General features: G+C 42.6%; 1 protein-coding gene across 1 annotated transcript in view; it reads right to left on the reverse strand.

Moving 5' to 3' along the window:
* Positions 1-22,067, reverse strand: part of FAM124A (family with sequence similarity 124 member A) — a 39,937-nt gene extending 17,870 nt beyond the window's left edge. Inside the window, exons 1-2 of the mRNA XM_059838986.1 lie at positions 21,949-22,067; positions 11,263-11,294 (exon numbers count right to left, since the gene is read on the reverse strand). Coding sequence (XP_059694969.1) covers positions 11,263-11,294; positions 21,949-22,007 — 91 coding nt within the window. The 5' untranslated portion in view covers positions 22,008-22,067. The remainder of the gene's footprint in view (positions 1-11,262; positions 11,295-21,948) is intronic.
* Positions 22,068-25,112: the final 3,045 nt, after the last annotated feature.

Below are 25,112 nucleotides of genomic sequence, written 5' to 3' on the forward strand. Positions count from 1 at the left end.
ACCTAAAAATACTTGAATTTTTTTTTTTTTTTTTTTTTTTTTTTTTTTTTTTTTTGCTGACCAGCAATGTTGCATTGAGAATCAGAACACTAGAACACAAACTTCCATTTTTCCCACTGCAGCATGCTGCTTCATGAGAATCAACTCCTGAACCTGTCTTATGCCATACAGACCAGATTTCTCTGTTGCTACATCAGGCACTAAGACTTCAAATTCCATTCAAAAAATTGCATGATGCAGTACCAGAGATGTAAATCGGGCAACAGGAGGGGTTCAGGGTGAATTTGCCAAGCTTCTGAACTGCAACTCCCATCAAGCAGTACTTCATTATCAAGAAATTACTGCTATTAGGAAGTAATGAAATAATTCAAAACCAAACATTACAAAACAGCATATTTTTTCACTGTTAATCAATCAAAATATTTCAGCTGTGGGAATGTAAAACAATCCCAAACACTGTATAAATAATGTCAGAATAAAAAGGCACTATAATATTTCCAATTAAAATTTCCCAGGATTGCTGTTGCACAGAAAGTATCAGTACCTCCCTACTTCAATTGCATTGCAAACCACAAGGAAACGTCAAAACTGTAGCACTTCTCAGTGAGCAGGACCTTCACATTTTATCTGAGTCCAAGGCAAGGGTGATCCTTTTAGGTGTACTAATTGAAAGGCTCATGGGCAGACACAAAGTCAGAGGCTACTTTCATAAACAAGGAGCCCTGCTTTATGGGCAGCTGCAACAGAAGCAGTAACTGGACACCTCTGGCAGCAGAACCCACCCCTAGGTCAGTCATGCTTTGATGAATTATGCAGCATCAATAATCTTTTGAACAAGCAGGATGTGACAGATTCACCAGCTCCTCCATTCTCTTTCCCTGCTGTTTAATAGCAGCTGACAAATGCAGGGCTGCTGGATGATGTGCTTCTCAGCATGCCCTGCTCTGCACACCACCTCGAACTCAGGAAGGATGTTCAGAAGCGAGCAGGAAGGGGATATTCTGCACAGCACCGTGCCAAGAGGAGAAACCTCTTTCAACTCCCCTCAGAGCATCATTTTCCTGAGGAACTGCAGTTGAATGTTCTACAATGAATGTTCTACTCCTCCATCCATGCAGAGACAATGCACAGAAGACCAGCACACAGACAAGCACCTCAAAATGGTCAATCTGCTCCTCCAGTAGCTGAAAAACAATTAACAAAAAACCCTGAGCAAAAGAACAAAAGCTCAAAATTAGGCTCATTATCTCCCTGATGGAGATAAAAAGCCTTCTCTGGTACATTAATATGAACAGTCTTACAAGGAGTCATTATTACCCTTAGAGTCCAGCACTGCAGCCAATCCAGAAGGAATGAATCTTGCCAACAGCCGACACTTAATGCCCACAGAGGCCCTGCATGATCAAGCAAAGGCAATGGCAGACCTAAACAAGTGGTACCTTTGTTGTTAGATGGTAAAACTCTTGCTGAAACTCCCCACTGTGCTCGAGCTCCAGTGAATTTTCACCCCTCCCTCACCAGTTATCTTCTCCTGACCTGCCTAGGGGTAACTTTTCATGATCAATTTAAGCTGCTTGAAAGGAGCCATGTAACACCCTTCACCTCTCCAAGTACTCCTGCTGCCTTCCCTTCTGCTGGCCTGGGCGCTTGCATAGCTGCATTTCTTAAGCTGATAATGCAACAATACCTGGCAGCCCCTCTTCCATTTGCAGTCAGACGGTCTCTGGTGCCATCTAAACCCTCTTCAGAGCCATGTGACCCTCATCTACTTCATGGGAATCACAACTTTTGTGGCACAGAGTCCTCCCATGGAAGATTATGGGCCTGATGGATGTCCCTTCAGCACATGGCTGGCTGTCCTGGGCTCCTTTTGTAGCCCAAGGTGAGAAGCAGAGGCAAACCTCAGATAAGGCCCATCACTCTCCACAGTACACCCTTCCATCCTGGGTGCCTCATCTGCGTGGGCCAACACGCATTGTCTTATTATAGCACATTATCTTGCTGTGTTTGTCCACAAATGAGAAGTGGTTTTGTGGTAAGTGTTATGGAAGAAAAGCTCTTGAGCTACATGATTATCACGTCTCCCATGACATCCTCCAAAACTTCTTTGACTCCTTTAGTAAGGTGGCTGACTGTCCATACCAAGGCAAAGAATCAGAGTCCCTCCTTAGGTCACAGATCCGTTCTCAGGCCCTGTTTCCCTTATCTCTTCATTCACAGTGCTGCAGATTTCTCACCTATCCCCTCACTAGCTGGCAGCTAAGGAACAGCTCATGCTTGGTAGAAAAAGATGTGCGTGCTGCCCGTGGGCTGACTGTCCAGCTGCAGGTTAGGAAAAGGGGTGACATGAACTCCTGTTAGTACTTTTTCTCCCTCTTGTCCCAGAGTATTCCATTCAGTTCCAATGAAACCTGTGGGAAGTTAGTGTCTCTGTTAAGATAGATGGCACACATTCACATTGTGTTTCTCTTCAGAAAGAGGCTAAAAAGAAAGAATGAGAATGCCATATTTTGTTTCTGGATGTGTAATCCCATGTCCCTGACACTTTTTTCTGGGTGTGTCTATTCCACCCAGGATTTATGGAGTCTGGAGGCATGTCAAAGCAGAGGCTGTGCTCATTGTATATTAAGCACCCAATGAAAAAAAGGACTCCCAGCTCTGAGAAGACAGTGTATGGGATCTTCATGCAAACAAACTTAGGAACCTACAGTGGGTGCTTTCACGCCATGGTTACAAGCAAGTAAACTGCTTGGCAATTCCTTACAAACACCCTGTAAGACAATGATTTTTCTGCCAATGCTCTAGGCTTCTCCATGAGCTCTTTATTTTGGCTGCCTGGTGTTCTCCCTCAAAATATGCTGCTTGAACATTATGTTATATTGTTAGAAATAATCAGAATTTCAATTTAAAAACCCAACAGCCTTATCATCTACTTATCCTCTGGAGAGCACTGAAGTCTTCAATACTCTCCTCAACCACAGATAAGGATCATAGTTCTTGGCAAGAACCCAGACACTGATATTTGGTATAAATACCAGATTCTGTAGAGAGCTGCAATGTGTAATTCAATTACAAGTTGTGTGTGTAATTCAATTACTATGTAAATAAATTACTACATAATAAAACTCCCATCAGCAACCACTAGCAAATCAAAAGCCGTAAAAAACTGCATCCAACACCATAATTTCCAAAGTCCTCTGATTATAGGAATTGTGTTTTCTTAAAATTCCACTCCTGTGAAAAGCTGAGATTGTAAAAAATGTGGTTTTTATAAAAGGGCAGAAAGAACACTGCCTTAAAAAAAAACCCCAAGAAACACTGCACACTTGAGTAGCTAACAAATTCAGTCCAACAATGAGGTCCATACCACACACAATGTACTTTAGTTAACTGAAAGTGTGATTTTATGATGGGCTTAAGACAATTTAAGACTTTACTGTTGGCACTCTTCCCCCTACTATTCTCAGCTAAGTGTTTCCAGTGCTTCCCATGTGTCAGATCTAGATGCAAGTTGAAAGAGCTTGCTGAACATGCTGAAAAGAAACTCTCAGGAATAATAAGGATTGTGTCTTCTGGTGGCAGTCAGAAAACTAGCTTGGCTAAAAATGTTCAATTTCAGACAGACCTCTTTTAATCAGTCTGTGCTGTTGCACAAATCTTCCTGGTATCACAAAGATGAGGCAGGGAAAGCCAGCCAGAGAGGAGGCAGAAGTCACACCAAAACATCTACACTGAAGACACAACCAAAGACAACGTGGGATCAAACCTTGAGGCATGGCTGAGCATTGCCACGTTTGTGTCTCTGCAGACAATGAACAATATCAGCATTACAGCAAAGAACCCATTTGGACTTGGCAGGACTGGAAAACTAGTTTGAATCTCATAATCCTTTCAGCTGACAGCAGCGTGTGGCTGAAAATAACTACCCCCTACCAGCTGATGGAAAAGGGAAGCAGGAATGGAAAGCCTGCTCCAATGTCCGTGCTCCATCCTGGTCCCCTCTGATGGCAGCCAGGAATCACCTGGTAAACATTTCATGAACATTTTATAAACCATAGATACAATTTTTTTTTTCCCCCAAACAACAAATCAACAAATGTTGTACCAACAAAAACAAGGCAGACAGAGGATATCTACTGCTCTAGAATGGGGCATGCTCTGTTACCAAATGCCCCAGTTTCCACTGAGTGTGCATAAACAAATGGTATTTATTTATTTTTAAAAGTTCAGATGAAAGAAAGTACCCCATGTTAATGTGGAATGGCCATGAGGAAACTAACTGTTGGCATTGGCAACATTCAGGAGAAACTGCCTTAATAGCTCCAGCCTTCACAAGTGTTTTGTTATTTGACTCGGTGACTCAGATGGCTTTTCCTGCTCTACCCCAACTAGCGCCTCTGAGTCAGGAGTTGCCACGGGACAGATTTATTTTTTTAGCTTCCCTCTTTGGGCTTTAACAATTCAGACAGACATAGCCACAATTTCCAGATCATTCTCATCACTGTACCAGCTGAATTTAAGAGTGCCAAGATCTTTCCTGCTACCCACTTCTCAGGGTTAAAACACCCACTAAATGGCTGCCTAGCTCCTTGTGGTTTTCTGGGACAGCAGCAGTAACACTTCCACAGGGGGAAATTTAACCCACACCACCAAATAATCCAATTTAACTTTCTCTGACATATTTCCTGTAAGATTTTACTACAACTGTATGGCGCTCGATAGCTCAGTGTCTACCAAGGATTTCCTGTGCTTCTGAAATATGCTTGGATTATTACAAATGAGGATGTATTTGGTTACATACTTTTGATTATGACTATGTGGCCTTAAAAAAAGGAGCTAGAAAAAAATTACATTGTCATCCATACACATTATTCTAGTCCACTAAACTAGTCCAGTTTTCATCTGCTGTATCTGTATGACAAGAAAAAAAAAAAACAAAACTGACTGGATGTGGTCATAAAAGAGTATACAAAACAACTGCAAGCAATGTTTTGATAACTCTGGTGCAGTAACTGTTTAGGGTACACTTGCACACCCTTGATTCAGAAATCCCAATCTAGCACCAAGCCAGCAGAAAGTAATTAAACCATAGAACACACAGCTTGGTGCATGCTTAATTATCCCAAAGAGTGAAATTTAGTTTTACAAAAACCAGAGATACACAGGTTACTCCAAGACAGACAAACTTTAACAGGAACCTCAGTCTCAACAAGAGCAAAGCTATGTTTGTGGTCAACACCACTTGGAATGCAAAAATCAAATCTAGGTTTGATTTCAAGCCGTGCATGTCCTTTCACATGGCTGTGCCTCATCTCTAGAGGGGCCTTCCAAGCTCAACTCTCTGTGAATCAGCACTGTACTTTTCTATCCTGTGTGCAAGCATTTGGTCCTTCAGCACTGTGGAATCTGATGACAAGCAGTTACATAAATGTTTTGCACAGCCAAAGACTGCTAGGTTGCACATACCAGTGACATTTTCCCTCTTCCCTCTGCCAGAGAGGGAATCAGCATTGCATTTTACCCCTGGCATCATGTCATGAGCCAGGCAAGATATGCAGAAGATGTATCATATTTTCCACAGCTTTATTTTCCACAGGAGCTGACACTTCAGATTTCATTACTATATAAAACACCTGAATTTGCAACACTGACAGATGCTGCAGGCTAAGGCTTTTCATGATTTGGGTCCAATTTCCTCTTGCATTTTTCCTCATACTTTAATTAGTCTTCGTTTTATAATAACACCTTCTGGAAATGCAGTATGATGCTGGCAAGTCTGCTGTAAATTGTTTTTGTAATTGTATTTAATATTGTATTTATATGGTTTATTGCCAGCCATTGAAAAAGCATCTCTGTTCTCTATGGAAATAAGAAACAATATACTACACTGTATCTTTGTATAGCAATAAAAGAATATAATTATATCCTTACACTCATTAAATTATGTTGTTTGGAGAAACAGACTTGAAGATACCCAGCCCAGCAGTGCCTGGGTCAGAATCAGCTAGAACTAACCTAACTTAAAGCAGGCAACTATATTATGAAATTCAAGCTTTGTGACAGATTTTTCAAAGCCAAAATCAGACCTACTCCCCTTCCTGCTGCTGGTTAATTTTCATCACCTTTAACGGCTGTCTCATTGAAGACAGATTTTGAAATGATGCACAATAAACAGGAAGCCATTTCTCCCTGTGCTTTTGTTACAAGGCATCCTCTGGTAGGTTGACTTTGGCTGTACACCAGGTGCCCACCAAAACCACACCATTGCTCTCTTCTGCTGGACAGGGCAGAGAAAATTTAATGAAAGAATGAGTAGTTAAGGACAGGGAGAGATCAATCATCACTAACTGTCATGAGCAAAACAGACTGGATTTTGGGAAATTAGTTGAATTTATTACCAATCAGAATCAGAATCAAAGTAGGATAATGAGAAGCAAAATAAATCTTAAAAACAACTTCCTCCACTCCTCCCTCCTTCCTGGGATTAAGCTTACTCCCAGTTCTCCACCTCCTTCCCTGCAGTGGCACTTAGGGATGGGAAATGGGAGTTACAGCCAGTTCATTGCATCGTTTCTGTTGCTGCTTCCTTCTCAGGGAGAGGAGCCCCTGCCCTGCTCCAGGATGGGGTCCCTCCCATGGGAGAGAGTCCTCCATGAACTTCTCCAAAATGAGTCCTTCCCACGGGCTGCAGTTCTTCCCAAACTGCTCCAGCATGGGTTCCTCCTGTGGAGTGCAGGCTTTCAGGAATGGGCCCCCCATTGGGTCACAAGCCCTGCCAGCAAACCTGCTCCAGCATGGGCTCCTCTCTTCAAGACTCTGCAGGTTCTGGCAGGAGCCTGCTCTAGTGAGGGTTTCCCACAGGGTCACAAGCCCAGGGAGCTGATGTAGATGACACTGACAAAATGTTGACCAAATCCCCAAACAATGATCTGAATTTATACCAGTGTAGGAACAGAATATCAAACAGAGCGTTTTTTAAAAAGAAACATGTGCAGTAACCCACATATTTTATATCTGCCAAAACAAACCTCCTTGTGTTCAATTTCTAGAACCAGAAAGTGGGTGAAATTCCATGGGCTAGGAACATGGGTGTGTGCAACACAGAAATAAAAAATTTAATACCCCAGCTCTCAGGTTTACCACAAAAGAATATGAACACCCTACAAGGACTTGGTTGTTTCCTAGCTGCTGAAGGACAGGCAGGGGAGCAGGGGAAGGTGAATTACCAGCTTTCCAACTGCAAAGCAGGTGAGTGACAAGCTCTTTACCTCACTGAGAAGCACAACCTGAACTACTGCATACTACTGGGTTCTAAAATTTCAAATGCTCTAAACTCTCTCAGAAACTTGCATCTTATCCCATAGGGCCATTTTTATATTTCATTTACCAACTTAGCTGGACCAGCACAAATGGGTATCCAGGCAGTTACCTGACTGTCAGGCTAAAAATGGTTAAAGGAAAGAAAAAATCATTCACTTCCACAATTATTTCTAAGAAAACCTACTTATATTGGCTCCAAGGCTGACTAGTTGTGGAATACTTCAAATCATAGAATCATTAAGTTTGGGAAATACCTCTAAGATCATTGAATCCAATTATTAGCACAGTACAGCCCTGTCCACCACTAAACCACATCCTCAAGTGCCACATCCACACAGTTCCAGGGATGGTGACCCCATTGCTTCCCTGGGCAGCTTGTTCCAATGCCTGACCACATTTTCAGTAAAGAAATTTTTCCTAATATCTAATATAAACTGCCCCTGGTGCAATTTGAGGCCATTTCCTCTCATCCTTTGTGAATGTTACAAATGACAAAAGTCGTGTTTCAAAACATCCATTTCTGGTTTGGGTCTTTCTGAAGAGCCATTTTCATCAATGCAAAAATTGAGCAGAAGAGGCAATAAGCACCTCCATCAAAATTCCTCCTCCCTAGTTGAAAATCATCTCTGAAACACATAGCTCAAACCAATCTGAAGATAATTAAAAATATGATGTATGGAGACTATTATTTGTTGTGCCAACCAACACTAATTAATTATTTCTTTGTGATTCTGACTGTCTGTATGCATATGCCACTTATGGTCTTTGTATTTTGGCATTATGTACCTCAGGTAAAGGTCCCTTCTGTGGGTGTTAAGTGCCTAGCACAATTCTCTCTCATATGGAATTAGGGATCCCTAATGGAAATTGAATACCATAATTGAAAAGGCAATTGAAAATACGAGGAAAATGAAGGTTAATACATTTCCTAGATTAATGAAGAACACACCAGTAGGCAAAATATCCCAACAAGACAAAGCACTCTTCCTCCTAAAGAACAAAGGAAAAAGTAACTACATATACCAGCATTCAGGTAAAAAAACCAAAAAAAGAACAGGCATTCCTCTCCATTGAAATCATACTGCTGAACCTTGGAAAGCTGTAATACTTCCAGATGCATCATTCTGCAGACAGGTTTGCGTGACCTTTGTGTTCAACTCCAAAAGACAAGGCAAAGTGGCACACAGTCACCCTGACAACAGCCACAGTGCAGCAGGCACGCACTGCCTTTTCTGGCCAAAATACACAGCTCTGCAAACTTTGGTGCTCTTCCCCAAATTACCTGCTGTACAAAACCACAAATGTTAGATGAATGCTGCCAGCAAAAAGCATTTTTGGTTGTCTGAAGCTGGGACACAAGGGCAAAGAAGAAAAGAAGTGAGAGGCTGCCTAAAACCCAAGGTCCAACCAATGCACCAGGCAGGGCTTTGAACTGCTGAAGCAGTACACTGGCCACAACAGCTGCTGCCTTGTGCTCAGGGAAAAAAGTACTAGAAATAGGCACAGAATGATCCTGCCACTGCCATTTAGCAGCCAATGAGGCAATGAGGTTTTACTTCCGACCTGGGGGGTCAGGAATTCCTGTACAACTCTGCATTGGTGCAAAGTCCTGCACTCTGCTCAGCTGCTGTGATAGAAGCATAGAAGATAGTTGATCCACCTGGTCTTAGCTTTTCTTGGCATGTCTGTGGAAAACCTGGGGTCCAGTGGAGTTAATCCAGAAAGTGAAAAGATTATTCATTTGTTAAACACTGAAATGGGAGCCTTGCTAGTACTACCAAACAGGACCACTGTAAAACCAAATTAACCTGTAATCCTTCTGGTTTAGATAAACTCCATTAGAACAGGAGCCTCAGGTGAAGCAGCTGCAGGTAATGGAGATTCTTTCCTTCATAATTTACAACAGCTTACTTTGTGCTACACTAGGGCCTAACAGCATCCTTGACTAGACTGCTTTCTGTACTGTGAATGACACCACTTATTGAATCTTTTCCCCAAAGAAATTAAAAGGTCCATATCACCTTTTATTTCCAATCTCTCCTCTCCAACAATCTTTCTTTAAAATGCATTACATACCTACTACCAGCCTCTGACATGAAAGTATTTCTATTTTACCAAAATTCTTTTATGTAACTGCTTCTGTTACTGTTGCAGTGTCTGACCAAACCAACCACACAAACCCCTCAAAAGGCAAAGCTAAATGCTGCTACTTGTGAAGCTGTATCACTGTAATTTGCCTTGGAAGCAGAAAAGAGAAAGAAGGAGACTTTTCTGTCTCCTGAACTTGTGTGTCTTTGCTGGAATGATAATACCTCCTTGTACTGACAAATTACTGGTGTTGAAACAGAACTGCAATGGCCACATGCACAGCACAGCAGTGGCCAGCAAGACACTGAGCAGGCCATAGATAACATGACACACTGCAGCTGCCACGTAACAACAGATTCATTCCCCTCAGAAATACCTCCTTTAATAAAACCCAAGGCTTACACATGTAATTTGCTACTTTTATTTGTAAAATGTGCAGCAGCCACGCAAGGTTTTTAAGGGATTCAAATCAAGTTTAAAAATGAGAAATACTCCACTTGCACCTTGTCTTTTGAACTAATCTGCCTCCATTAATCAAGTAAGTATGAGTCACCACCCAAAAAGCGGAGGAAGTTGGCAGCATATTCAACAAGCCATCATCTGAAACTGAGAGCTGAGAGGGTGGCGTGCCACACATCTGGTGTAATCAGGCAAATCCAATATGCTTTCACTAGCGCAGAGAAGCTGATTGCCTGGATTTTGCCTCCCAATCATTTCAAAAACTATGCCTGACGGTGAGAATCCAGAAATCCATTTAAACAACAGAATTCAGGAAAAAGCTGCACTAAATTCTCTCTTTCTCAGACACACACACTGAGCAGATGGAGGAAACACAGCAAGTTCCTTGCTAGTCACATCAGCTCAGGAGTCAGACATTACGAATGCTGTCTCATCCAGCTCTTGTTGAAATCAATTAAAGCCCTTCAGTGAAGACCACGGGAGATGGAAAATAACCCTCTGCACACTTCAGCCAGAATGTGTGAATGAGAAAAAAACCTGACAGCTTTCTTCCCCTCTGATTTTCATGGTGCTTAAAGATCCAGATTATAAAACACAACTTGTCCTCTTGGAATTTTTGATGTGCTTGCTTGGCATAAATAAAGCTCAAGTCTATGTGTGAATCAGGAAGACAGACATCACTTTGCACTTGGACAAGGAGAGATACCAGCAGGCATGCATGAATAAGCATTACTGCATTTCAAAGTGCTGTGGATGCAGTGTGTTCTACAACCAAGGAAGTAGATGGAGTGAAAAAGTGTTCGTTGTTGCTTAAAAAACAAATCATCGTTTTGCAGTGGTGAAAAATAAAGAAAAAATAATCCAGACACAGGAATTTGTCTTTTATCAGATGGATAACCTAAAAATCAACTGGCATTGTAAATATCTAGAAAGACTGTGGCACTTACTAGAGCATCTACCATCTCTGAAATAAAAAACCGACTTCGTTGGAGTTGCTCTGAAGTGCTTTGTTGGCATCAGCTTACAATAAACATTCAATTATTCCTGCATTCCCAGCTCCAATGACATTCATCACTGCAAACTCTTTTGGCCTGAGGGCCCATTCACACTGGCCCACACTGTGTCCATAGATTTTGTTCTCATGTTGCCTTGCATCCTTGCGAGCGCCAGTATTTAGGTCTTTACACACGGTTTGTATTTGGTCATAAATATTCAAACAGTTTAATTTTCTATACTGTTTCTAGACATAGATCCAAGAAGAGAAGGAATGGAGGATTTACTGTGTCAAAGTGAACTCTGTCAATAACACCAGGTTGATGTTAATAAATATTAGCAAGCAGAACAAAATCAAATATAATAATCCACTTTAAAAAAGAATCTCAAAGTTATACTCACTGCTGGTAGAGGACATACGGCTGTACTCAGACCTGAAAGACAAAGATTTAAATTAGAATGTATTAAATCTAAAAAAGAAAATGAAAAAATTACCAAAGCTAACACACAGTGCTTATTGAAAAAGTTTAATGCCCATTTAGCACTATTTTGTACTAAGGGAATAACCGGGACAGGTTTTGAACACTGCTTCAGAAAAACTGGCATCACATGTGAATTTTGAAAATATGTAAGTAGAATGAGTAAACATGTGAGTAGAATGAGTAACTATGCTTTTATCTGGGGGTTATTCATGCTACCTAATTCTAGGTGTGAAAATAAAAGCTCAGAAGGCTCTCCATAAGGAAGAAATAGTCTGCTTCAGACACGGGTGAGGAGTAGAAGTCTACTAGACTTTGACTCAGCTCCTCTCCTCCCTCACTTTATGTCTTCTAAATGCTGCTTTGCAGTTCATGTTTTTGGAGCTCTTTTCAAGAGAACTCTATTTGATGAGCAGAATTTTTATAGTTCTACAGTCACAAGTGGCAGAGAAGGAAAAAAAAAAAAGCCAAAATATAAACATTTAGAGGATGAAGTTTTTTGCTTTAGTAGGCCATTTTCCTCTTGGAGACATCTCAAGAAAACTATACAGCCATTGGTTCTAGTTCAGGGCACACTGGATTATCTGTGAGAAAATCAGAGCAGTTGAGTGTTTTGAGCGGCAGTGCAATTAATTTTTTGGCTGCATATAACCCCCAAACTCCTGAAAACCCCATTCTGAGCTGATTAAAACATAGCCCATTTATGTCCTGAAGATTCAGAAATAATAAGGTAAAACAAACATGCCATCACTTAATATTTAAGGGAAAAAAACCCATTTCCATGGCAGAGGACCTACCTATGACCTTTGAGTGTTTGGGTTTGGAGTTCACAGCTACACAGCCTCTACCCCCACACTTACTGGGTCCCCAAAACAGACCCCATGCACCAGAGCACCCTGCCACCATAAACATATGGCACGTGTGCCCTGCAGTGCCCTGAACAGGCAAAGGGCTCAGGGAGCCCTGACACAGCTCTCGGATGCAAACCTAAATGCTTCTTTTATGTAATAGTTGCAGCAAGTTTGCAACATTGCTTTAAATTAAAGAAATCACACGAGCCTTGACTCCCAAGGGATGTGTGGGGAAGTAGATACCATCTAAGCCTATTCCCAGGATACAGTCATACTCTAGGCTCTCAGGCAACCAACGGAATAAAGGACATCAGTCCCACATATCTGTAGTATCTGCTTTTGATTTTAATACAGACAGATCTCTGCAGAAGAAAAAAGCAATTACAGTCATGCCCATATTTCACAGCTGTGCACTCAGCACTCTGCAGGTCAGATGCCATCTTCTCATACTGGTTAGGTGAGAAGATGATGAGGAACTACCCCCAACTCTTGCCAATCCTGCTGGACTAGTGAAAGATGACACAACCTGAATTTTTCACAAAACTCATGAGAAAGGATTCACCAATACCATCGAGTGCCATGAGGTTTTCATAATTTTTGGAAAGATCTGGGCAAATCTGGGGAAAGAGTTGCTGGAGGGGGCTTGCAGCTCTCCCTCTCTCACTCTTTGCTAATCCTGTATCACCAGCCACTTTGATAAGGACAAGGAGCAAGAAAACATCTTTTTCTCACTGGCAGAGACCACAGGTCTAGGTCATTAGCAGCCACCCTCAGGCACCCCACACAGAGCAGCTCCACAGCACCTCTCCATGAATCAAGTGCTACCCCTCAAACAATCACCCCCATGACCCCTATGCAGCTGGGAAGGGCAGGGGCAGTAATGGCATTGATGTCCCAAATGTGGGCTCACTGCCCCGTGTGCAGCACCAATTTACACACCAAGATAAGGTATTCCCATTTCTTTTGTCTAGTTTGGGCAAAGCAGGGAGCTGGCCCACAACAGGCTGGGTCCCCAGTCATCAAAGCTTCACACCATTCATATTTTAGCAAGCAAAGAAATCAGGGTTCCTTGGCTGCCAGTCACACAGCTCTGTTACTGATCAGTATTCCACCTTTGCTTGGCTACATGATTCACCTGCCATGCCAATGGCCAGCCTGCCTCGGGTCACTGGGCTTGCTGAGTCCTTGGGCTGGGAGTCAGTGCTCACCATCTCCCCCGGTGAAATTGTTTTCTACCTAGTTAGAGCTGACTTCAGCACAGTTGCTGAAATTAGTTGGCTTTATTTGTTTCCTCCTTATCTTGTGAGTTCTGCCAAATGTCCTTGTGGCTTGTGAATTCTGTGTTCTTTGTGCCCACTATCAGCAGCACATCCCTCCCCCCAAGCTTGGCTAACCTCCCCCTAGATCTGAGACCACTGAAGCACATCAAACCCTAAAATTTACCAGGGCAATTCTATTGACTGATAAATTCTAATTTATCTACCTAAGGCCTGGACATCAACATGAGCAGAGAAGGAGTCCTTCTGGTTCCTACTGCTGGACAATGTACACACTGCTGGTCTGGCTCTGGGCAGGGACCAAGGGGAAGTGATGCCAGGGGCTGGCCAAGGTGCTATGCAGGCCATAAAACCACACAGCATTTTCAGCAGCAAGTCACATCAGTGTCACTTGGCACCATGTATATTTGAAAGGGTGTGAAAACTGTGTAACATGTCATTCTTCATAAGCCTAGAGGCAAGCAATATACATCCAGCTGCCTCCAAGCAGCCCAAGCAAGAATTCATTTAGTCTGCACTTCTGTTTGAACACAGCCTGGGGCTGTCCTTCAATGTATCTGTGTTCAGCAGTTGGCAGCTAATTCAAAATGAATCTGCACTGCTTGTATTTCGGATGGAAGCGAGACAATATTTTGCCTTTTGCTTACTGCAAGTTGGAACAGTATTCTATTACTTCACACTGTTATTTTATTATCCCAAAGTGCTGCAGGCACACTATAGGACATGGAGAACTAATGAGTCCTGAACTTAGGGAGTAGCAGTCTATGTACATGCAGGACTTGAAAAATGAAACAAGAGGAAAAATAAAAAGATGGGGGGAAAGAAAGGAGGAGACAACAGCGTGCTTGGAGACAAATAGCAGAGACACATTTTAATAGGCTTTAGAATTGTATGGCAGGAGCTTTTTTGTAGTTCTAATATGGTTCAAACTAAGACTTTATTCATGTTTGTTGCATAGCTGACACCCACAAATTAAAAAAAAAGCGGTAATTAGGCTCAAAGGCTTATGTCAACCTCAGATACCAAAATGGGGGTGGTACCCTCCCTAAGCTCCCTCTATTGTCAATGAAAAGAGAGGTCTGAATTATCTCTCCCTAGCTGTTGCCTAGACAAGAAGCCTACAGAAACCACATTTCTAATGTAGAAAACCCACATTTCTAATGCAGAAATCCATCATCCTAAAACCAAATGGGATGAATATGAGTCTCTCTGTGTGCTCTCAGGGATAACCCGAATCACCTTTTGTTCTCCCTCCAGCTTATTTCTTTGCCTTGAATCTAGTCCTTGAGAACAAAAAAACCAAACAAACAAACAAACAAAAACCAAACAAACCAAACCAAACCAAAAACCCCCCAAAAAAACCAGTGCTAGCAAAATCATTATTGTTCTCAAAATATTAGAAGAAAGTATTCAGATTCATGGCATGCATTGGTAAGTGGCTTATAAATTAAATGTTTTTCTTTACAGTCATCTATTTAGGACACTAAATTCTGAAGGTAGTATAAGTCTTTTAAGATTTTTAGACCAGCACACACAACATTCCCTTTGATAAAATCAGCCATTAGAAAAATCAAGCACTGAAATAAACATCTCCTGGGGCCTACAGGCTCTGTGGACATCAAGTAACTGTGTTCCTTTCTGTTCTTTTCATTCCTGTTTTAAACACTCTGAGTATTGGCTTCTCTCATTTCCCTTGCAAGAGGATTTTCCCAATAGGATAACTCAAGAGTAAAGCACTCACGTGCTTTAATGGTGACACCTGGGACCACACTGGGGCTCAGAGGTTCCAGGTCTATTAGATGGTCTTGCAGCAAGCTATTTCCTCTGATAGATGTTTGATTATAGATAAAAGGAAAAAAACATCCATGACAGAAAGTGAACAAATAGAGGACTGTTCCCTTTATAGACATATAATGAGAAGAAAAATTATCAATCAGGGTATTGAAACAGTGTGAGGTACTCAAAAGGAAGGCTTATAGCTCAGTCAAAAGACACATCAGTCTGCAAAGAATGTGTGCTCAATGGTCAGCCCACCAGCAAAGAGGAGCTGTGAAGATGTCAAGAGACATTAAAATAGGGATGTAGCAGCTTGTGATAAAGGTGGTATCTCAGTTCCCATTACCACCACTGAAGGATCAGACTTGTGCATTATTAGACATGGTAAGAGCATCAGGAGCCCAAAAGATATTGAACAATCCTCTGAGATCTGCATGCACCTCACTGCTGATTGGTGATACAGAACCTCAAAACATCCAAGAGAGGGAAGCATTCCACTGAATACCAGCAAAAGCTGTTAGTGCAACTTGCAGTTGCTGAATGTGGTACCCAAAAGCACTGTAAGCCTGTTTCTTTGGGTAAGAACACGGCTCTCTCACAGCTCTGGCTCACACAAGCAATGCAGCTCCTCCAGTATCCCATGGTGCTTGGGTTCCTTGGGTACACTGATCAGCTGTGGCACAGCACCAGTTAGCACAGCTACAGCACTGACAGCTGCAGCCATAAACAAACAGTCCCAAGGGAACTGCCTGGGAGCCGGGCCAAGTGCTGTGAAACAGTCTGCACCTGTACCAGTAAAACCTCTCGCCTTCCAAAACATCCGGGCAAATGGTCTGCTGGGAATGATCCCTGAACCTTGGCAACCGGGCAAAACAAGTTCCTGGCCCATGGTAAAACATATCCAGGAAAGACATGGGAGACAGCTAGATGGCCCCATTCAAACTGATCCCATCAAACCATTTTAATCATTCCACAATATGGACAACTCCATCCTGTGCTCAGGGACACCCCTATGTGCTGTTTAATGCTCTGGTGTGGCTGGGACCAAGGTCTCTGAGCTGTACAACATCCCCAAAGGTGGCCTGCTGTGTAGAACAGATGTATCTCAAGTAATTCTAACATACTACAACACCCCAATATGCCCATGGTTTCCATTGCAAGGGCTCCTTAATCCTACTCCCCAAAATGAAATAGCGGAAAGTTTACAATCTCTTCTGCTCTCTGCATCTTTGATTGCCTAGGACCGATAGACTGGATGCTGCTGGATTCACATTTCCCACGCCATTCTTACCTAGACTTGTGGCACTTTCATTGTTTCATATTAAGTACTGTATTTAACAGCTTCTTTTGCTTCCCTCCCTCAGAAAATGCTCCACAGAGCACATGGGAGTATTTTATAGCAGCTAAAGTCCCAGGCATGAATTAGAAGATTTGGCTTTATAGCTCTGTCTTGGGTTTCTTATCACCAAATTCTTGGAGGTCAGATTACAATCTGCTTCACTAATACCAGTCCAGTACAATCTGTTACCCTCATGGTACTTCTACTTGTGCAGTCAAGATGACTGAAATGGAATTACTCACAGCAACTTGTCCCTAAACTCCTTGCTCTGGATTTCTAGGAAAGTGACAAAGACAGATGATGGATTCCCACTGGGAAGCTCTAACCGCTACACTCCAGAGCTCATTACCAACAGCGATGTTTGAGACCCCACGTGAGAGGCACCATTGTATAAGGTTTGAAAAGTTGTTTGTCATCTTCCAAAAAGCACTTGGTGAGGCAGGACCACTCTGTGAGCACACCTGGCTGCACACCCTGCTCACCACCCCCTCACAGAGCACTCCCAGAGGGACACATCAGGGGCCTTGTGTACATCCATCCCAGGCCAGGGGCTGAATTATCCTCCTGAGGTCCTGGTTCTCTTAATTAACAACAGAAGAAGCCTGATTTATACCAAACATCAAACCTTCACACAGCTACATTTAACTGAGGTGAACCTAGCTGCTTGCTGGGACCTAAAAATTACAGGTATCAGCAGAGAGCTCACGGCCTCCAGAATGTGATCTAAAGTCTGTTTCAACCTTGCTGTCCGTGCCTTGCTCCAGTGCCTGGCACTCCCAGGTCTGCCTGCCCTGATGTTCAACCAAAGAGCTTCGCTTCACTGGGTAAATCTGGTTGGAAATGGTGCCTCAGTTTGTGACAAACAGCTCAACTTCACATTATTCGAATGTCAAATCAGAGACAACTTGAGTATCTGGACAACATGATGGATCTGGACCAATGGGTCTATACATGAAGTGAAAGTGTCAGCAAAAAAACTCACAGCTAAACAATCCCCAAAACCACAAACCAAAACAAAAGAAGCCCCAAGGTAAAAACAGGCCTTAAAATAGCTTTCAGCATCAGTGGTTTGTGCTCCTGAGAGTTTCTCATAGATGGATGAAATGTGTGACAAGAAACTGATGTGTCAGTTTGAAGGACTGCCATAAAAAGTCCTAAGCGCTGAATTCCTTAAAGCCAGAAACATGAGACATGAAAGCAACCTCTCACCCCAATAAAACATTCAACTATCCATTTGATAATTTAAGAAATCCATTCTGGCTCAGGACATATATATATATATATATAGAGGTTGCCTTACCTTCTATTAACAAGTGTATTTTCTGCTTCAGAACCTCACACCTTTTACTGAACTGTAACAATTAAAGAAAGGCTTTTTTGATCTGCTTAAGAGATAAGTTAACAGAGGTTCAAATAATTTGTGATTTGGCTAGGATTGCACATAGAGCTAGAGAGAGGCATAAAGAAAACCAAAGAAAACCAACAAACAAGTATAGAACACTCCAAAAATGACCATAACCTCTGCAAAATTAATTTGAGGAATGAGAGATGGGAGAAAATGTAAAGGAGGCAACAAGGACCATGAAAATGAATTGTAACAAGCAGCACTGGATTTTGCTACATATATGTTACAAATAGCTGCTGCATGGTACAGTGTCATAAACTTCAAACATCCCTTCTTTTTCTTTTTTTCCAATGGATTTTTCTATGTCTTGTTGAACTGTTTTGTTGCACTTCCCTACTACCAAGAAATACTATACCATTCTTCCTAAGATTCATCAAATACTCAACAATTAACTACCGTTTAATCCAGTTTGCATCATCAATATTTACATTTTAAACTTATACAAAAACCACCCCATCTGGTACTTCAGCAATGTCTCCCCACTTTCTCTAAAAAGATTAATAATTTATTTGAAATACAACCAGGTAAGTTGCAAATTCAAAGAAAAGTTATAGCTTCTCAAAACTTCAAATAATTTTAAAGTGAGGAAAAAAATTACGTGTTTAGGCAAACTTTGAGGCAATCAGTAATCTAATGATTAAAGTGTGAACCTTTTAACACATGGGCTCTTACAGCTGTTCTAAGTGAAGTTCTGCTGGGAACTATCATGGATGTTGAAATGTTTAGAACATTGATGTTTAGAACAGAGAAACCACCTGGTTTCCCACATTCACTTGGGATATTTGTCGTGAATGCAGTGAATGAAGCTGATGCTTTGGCCTGGATACCAGTGGTAGCCGATCTGTGTCATTGCCTCAAAATCAGGCACGACTAACAACCTCCAAAGTTCCCCTAGTTTGTCATCTTTGCTCTGCTGTTGAAAAATAGTGAAATAACAGCATTTGCATGGCTTGCAAAATGAAAAAAATGTTAAAAGTAATATTTCTACAATTCATTTTAAGTAACTGTTATTTTTCTCACTTTTTTCTTTGCTATTCAGCTACAGTTCTGTAAACGTATACATTTCTCCTCCCTTCAATCTTTCTTCCATTTGTTTTCCCCTCTGTTTTCTTTCTAATAAAAGACCAAAGAAAGACTATTTTATTCTTCCTAAAATGTTAGGTTTTATAGTACAAATCCCCTGCTGAAACTATTACCAGGGAAAGCTTTGTGTCCCATAGGTCTGGACTAAAAGTTTTCAGTAGCAGATGAAATAAGATTCTTATACTGAAAACACCCAAAATATGTTTCCTGAGAAGATACAACTTGTATAGGCAAACTCTCTCAGATCAAGGATGGTTGAACTATTTCGAATCTCATTAATAAACAGCCAATATAAACTAATTGGCTTATACGTTCTATACCCTTTATTTAGGTACTTGACAACACCAGCTCAATCCATTCTTATTGGATTCAGGAACTCCAAATATGCTATTTTTGTTCAGCAGACTCTTTTCCAACCCTATTTACCAAGGCAAATGCAGTAAGAGGAACATATTTTCTAAAGGATTAGGAAAATGAAGGCTTTGAATTGTAATTGATCTTGCCTTTAGCAGAGAGTTTTGCCTGCTTTTGTAGCTGGCAGCCACAACAAAACCTTAAGCAACATATGCCCTGTGGAGTACTTGATGTGTTCAATTTGTTAGCTGCTCTAAGCAGCTTCAGCAGCCCAGGCTCCGTGTAAGAGCTCACACATCATTACGTACCATCACTGAGATGACAAGGGAGTGCAGCGCCTGGAGTTACTACAGTCACTATCCACTATTGTTCCCTGAGTGACAGAAAGAGACCACCCCATGCAAAACTGGTACTGAATCACTCTGACAGTTGTTCCTCCTTATTCTTTCAGAGGATGATTGCTGAAGCTCAGAATAGTTAATTTTTTTTTTTTTTTTTTTTTTACCATTGAGTAGTTGGTGAAAAAGGAATACAGTTCAATTTAGCAATAGCTGTGATGGGACTGAGCACAAAGCAAATAGCAGATCTTCTGGTAACAGGGAAAAGCAAGTGCTGTGAACAGTTGGTTTGGTGAGAAAGCTGAAATATAAACATTGTGAAAGAGACATACGCAACATGTTTATCAGAATTAAATAGCTGCTAAACAAAACTAAAAATAATAATTGAAATGCAGAGACCCATTGCTTTTCAAAATAAACGTCAGTGCAAAGCACTGTAGTTACTAATTGCCATATGTCATTGTTCAAATTCCTCAGACACACTCTTCCACCAACCTATACTTTCCAGTGTCACGCATGGGACAGAGACACTTCATAAAATCATCAGCTTTAGCACCTCATCAACACCAGACACAAGCAGCTGTCACACTGGTCCCTGAGGTCTAAAGGCTAATGTCACCAGCTGGGTCAAATCTTTCCAAGTGCCTGTCCCAAGGAAACCCAGGTTTTTCCATTCCAGATAAACACAGCAAATTAAGAGTGACTTGACCAATCAAGGGGTTTTTGAGCTTTGAACCAGACATGAGTTCATTCATTACTTTGTCTTCCTTTTACCCATGTCCCTAATGGGGACTAACCTATATCTGGAAAAGAAGCCTGGATTTTTTCCTTTGAACTTATGTCACATAAAATATTTTAAAGCTTTTACTGTTAGGTGTGCCTACAATACAAGGTGATGGGAAAAGTTCTTTACTTCTCAGACTACAGAAGAGATTAAAAAATTATTTTAATTACTAGCTGCATGTATGAAAAAGATTACCATATGCCATTTTCACCTTTTAGATTTTTATTTGTAATATTGCTACTCCAGTTTTGGTGTGGTGCACCTGACACCACTGTGCAAAGAATTAGCTTTACAGTTTTGCCAGAGTCAGACTAGAGACCAAAGGAGATGCACCAAGCAAGGAGCTTGGAGAGAAACAGCTGGAGGAGCAAGGAGTGAGGAGAAGGAAGACTCAAGAAAGAACAGCCTCAGCAGGAGTATGCAACTTCCTTTTGCCCTTCTGGAGCCCCAGGAGGAGCAAAGGCTCACTGCCATTCCTGACAAAATCCCACAGCAGCAGCATGTAGGACAGGCTTGAAAGCACTTCCCTTACTCACCCACAGAGATGGGCTGAAGTTGTGAGCTAAATGGGAGATCCCGTGGATCATCCTTGCAGCTCCATTAACTTAGGAGAAGTCATCCAGTTAACAAACACAGCACACCTCTGGCAGCATGGTCATAAAATCAGGGGGAAAAAAGTGTCTCCTTGACTGAGATGACACTCCCAGCAAAGTTTGCAGCAGTTCACAGGCTAGCATGGAGAGTATCACAACGAGAATCATAACAACAGCAACCCACTTTCAGGGTGCCTGCAAATCAAACTTGCTTTTGTAGAAGGCACTCAATGGTCCTTCTGAGGAGTCAACTCTCTCTGCCTGATGCTGTCTGGGTGTCACTGCCAGAAGGAGAGGATAGGTCCTGGACACGCTCCCAGACTATCCTCAGCTGCACTATCCCTGGGATACAGGATTGGTGCGGCACCAAGCCCCGACCAGCGCATCTGCAGCCAGCAGAGCCGAGCGCGGGCCATCACCCCGTGCTTTGGAGCACAAACTGAAAGCCCACGGCCACGACCTGTCAGTGGCTTCCTCCCCGTGTGTAGCAGGAGGACGGTGGGGACTGCTTCACCGAAGGGGAACGCGAACTCCCGGGGGCAGTCGGAGCAGGGTGATGCCTCCCCAGGGGTCACGCCGGACTGAGTCCCAGGAAGGCAGGAAAGGCAAGGGAAACCAAAGCAAGGAGACTCGGCGCTGAGCGGGATGCTGCCGGAGGGAAGCTCTGCCCGGGACACGAAGCCGCCGCCCCGGCCCAGCCCCAGCCCCGCCGCTGCCGGGACGCGCTCGGCGGCGGCCGCCGGCAACAAGTGCAGCCGCTGGGGCCGGCGGGAGCTGCTCCGGGGCCCGGGAGAGCCGTCCGCACTCACCCGCCCGTCTCCGCTCCAGAGTCCGCGCACTCGTCCTCGCCGCCGGGCTGCTTCTCCATGGCTGCGGCGGGGCTGGGGGCTCCGCGCCCGCCCTGCCGCCCGCTGGGAGCGGCGCTGCCGCCTCTGCCGCCCGCCGAGCGCGGCAGCGAGAGCAGCGACAGCGAGAGCAGCGACAGCGAGAGCAGCGACAGCGAGAGCAGCGCCCGCTCCGCCGGCCCGGCCCGGCCCCCGCCCCGCGGCGCGGGAGGCACCGCCCGCCGCGCCCGCTCCTTGCAGCGCCCGGCCCGCGGGCACGGGCTGTCCCCTGGGCTGGGACACCGCGGGCACGGGCTGTCCCCTGGGCTGGGACACCGCGGGCACGGGCTGTCCCCTGCGCTGGGACACCGCGGGGCACGGGCTGTCCCCCGAGCTGGGACACCGCGGGCACGGGCTGCTGCCTCCCAAAGCACGGCCGCACCTTCACCGTGGCACTTCAGTGTTCCCTGGGCTAGAGGTGCAGCACCCCATGTCCAGTGGAAGTTAAGAGAGACTGTTGGATGTATGGACGTTGTCGCTACCATCCGGTCTTGGAACATCCGCTGTTACAGCCTTTTCTTTGAAGTCTTTCACTGTGCTGAGCTTTCTCCAGCCTCCCCCAGAGCTGCCTGGCACTTTTTCGTTACATCCAATACAATAACTGAAATTACCCTACAGAAACGGGCAAGGTTTCCAACCTCATGAGAACTTCTGTAATGACACAAAGGGAGGGTTAGAAACATTTTGAATGCTGCCTGTGAGGAAATGCTGATGTAGGAAAGCTGAGTGGCAGCGTCTATAAAGTGAGAGGGAAGGGAAAAGTTGTGGATGCACTCCTGTTGTCTATTTATTTTGTATTTGGAAGTGAACACCAATCTCTTATTCCATCACTTACAGAAGTACAAATATCCATCCATGTAGGTGTGAACCAAGATCTTGCCCAGCCAAAAAAAAAAAAAAGAAAAAAAAAAGAAAAAAAAAAAGAAGAAAAAAAAAAAAGTCTTCCCTTAATCCACTGAGTCCATTCAGTCTGTGGCAGATTTTACAAGTGGATGGGGCAGAACTGGTTTGTTAGCTCAGCTCTCTAACCAGGAAGACCAGCTCTCTGTCTCTTCTGAATCTTGTTCAAAGGTTCAAGCACAAAACTGGGCTGGGGTGCTCTGTATTCCCCACAATGTAGATATTGTGGGACAATTAAATCTACCCCATAACTGGAGGCTTCTTCCTTTAATATTTTGTGGAAAATGCTTTGATGAGTTGGAATTTTCTTTTGGAAAATCTCTAAGAATCGCCAGATTTCTGTCAGCTGCAGGTTCTTGGAGAAAGTGGTTGGAAGTTAAAAAAAAAAAAATTAAAAATTATTTTCTTATACCTTTTTTTATTTATGTCTTAAAAGAAAGAAGAAAAACAGTGAAAATCTTGACAATAAAGACATGATATATAGAATATATAAGGAAAAATATAAATATACCAGAATATAAAAATATACCATGCAAACCAACCTTATGTTGGTCTAACAAATGCTAAACTGGTTTAGTTTGCCACCAGTGCTTTTATAGTCATCTCTCCATTGCATGGCCCTGCTATTCCTTATTTCAAGCCTGCCAGTGGTCTCTCAAGTTGTATATGGCAGCACAAATTAACAGTGACACCTAACATTGTTTAACAGGCTGGGTGTAGTTCATACTGCTGTTGTCTCCAATAGTGCATGGTCTCAGTTGTCTAAAATAATTTGGGTGTAGGTAGGACACTTGTGAAATAAAAAGAAAAGGAGAACACCTTGGGAAGAGCTGTCAGGGTGGTGTTGCCTTGTTGTAGGAGCAACAAGTCAGTACCAAACCCCAAAGTGCTTATTATGAAACTGGAGAATTCCCATTGCTCCACCTTGGAGAGACACTGAACTCCTATGCTGTGCTACGGCCTCTCAGCATCATAGAAGTCAACCCACTGAGTGTCTTCAGAAATTTTTAGAGGAAACTTTCAGTTTCTACTATTCATCAAGAATTAGGAAAAAAAAAATGTAGTATAGGAAAGTTGGTGTTTAATCTGTTTTGACTATCTGTTTGCATGCGTGTCAATTGAAAGCAGATAAATGATTTCTCATTTTGTGTGGAGGATTTCACATTAACATTCCCATAAATATAAGGATTTAGGTATGGAATAAACCCCCTTAATAATCCCTCTTCCATTCTCCCCCCAGCAAGTTGTTAAAAGCTAGTTTGGACAAAATGCTGTTAATGGGCCTCATACAGAACAGTCCTGTGCAGGCACCTACGCAGTAATTCATAACACATGGAAACAACCTATTCTATGCTTTGTGACTGGTAAACTGCCATCCCAAACAATTTACTCACAAAATGAAATTCATACAATTTCTTTTAGGACTGGGACAAAAATGCTGTGCTTGTCTGCTTCCCAGCTTGCTAAAATCTGGATCACCATATTCAGGTAGGAGGCATTAATCTTTTCAGATATGCTGTGTCATTAGGAGATTCCCCCAAGGCTGGACAGAGGCAAAACTGAGACAACAATTCTTGATTCCCAGCTCAGGGCTCTGTTTTGGGTAAGTATTTTATTCTCCATCTCTGCAATGGCCACGGACAACCCTGGGCCTCACAAAAGTGATGTTGGTCATCTCTGTCACCAGGATTGCACAGACCTGCTTGTCTCTCTGATTCTTAGCCTACACACATGCATTTATTTAGCTAGTGCAACTGTGCTTAAAAGCAGATCACTTTTATTTGCTTTTAAGAGTGGTTTCAAAGTGAAATAAACTGACTCTAGCCACTGTTGAACTGATTTAAGATGTAACCAAACCTCCTTAAATATTTAGAAATAGGTTTAGTTAAATTGATATATTTCTGTATATAAAATTTTAGGTGGTCAGCTAATAGATCTTTTCCATTTCTGACTTTTATTATTCTAGTTAGTTTTGTTTAAACACTGGCATATGAGGGGATCTGGAATAGATTTTATGCTGCATTTAAGATTAATTTATTCCATCTGTCCCAGGGAGGGAAAAAAGAAACATTCAAAGGAAATATATAATTAAGATAGTAAGTAAAGCTACCGCAAACTGTAGGTTCTCTTATTTATATATTTGCCCCATTTAACTCTGTTTTATTCTGGTCTTTCACATAATTATGGTG

This window comes from Haemorhous mexicanus, chromosome 2, assembly GCF_027477595.1.
Source record: "Haemorhous mexicanus isolate bHaeMex1 chromosome 2, bHaeMex1.pri, whole genome shotgun sequence".
NCBI classification, from domain to species: domain Eukaryota; kingdom Metazoa; phylum Chordata; class Aves; order Passeriformes; family Fringillidae; genus Haemorhous; species Haemorhous mexicanus.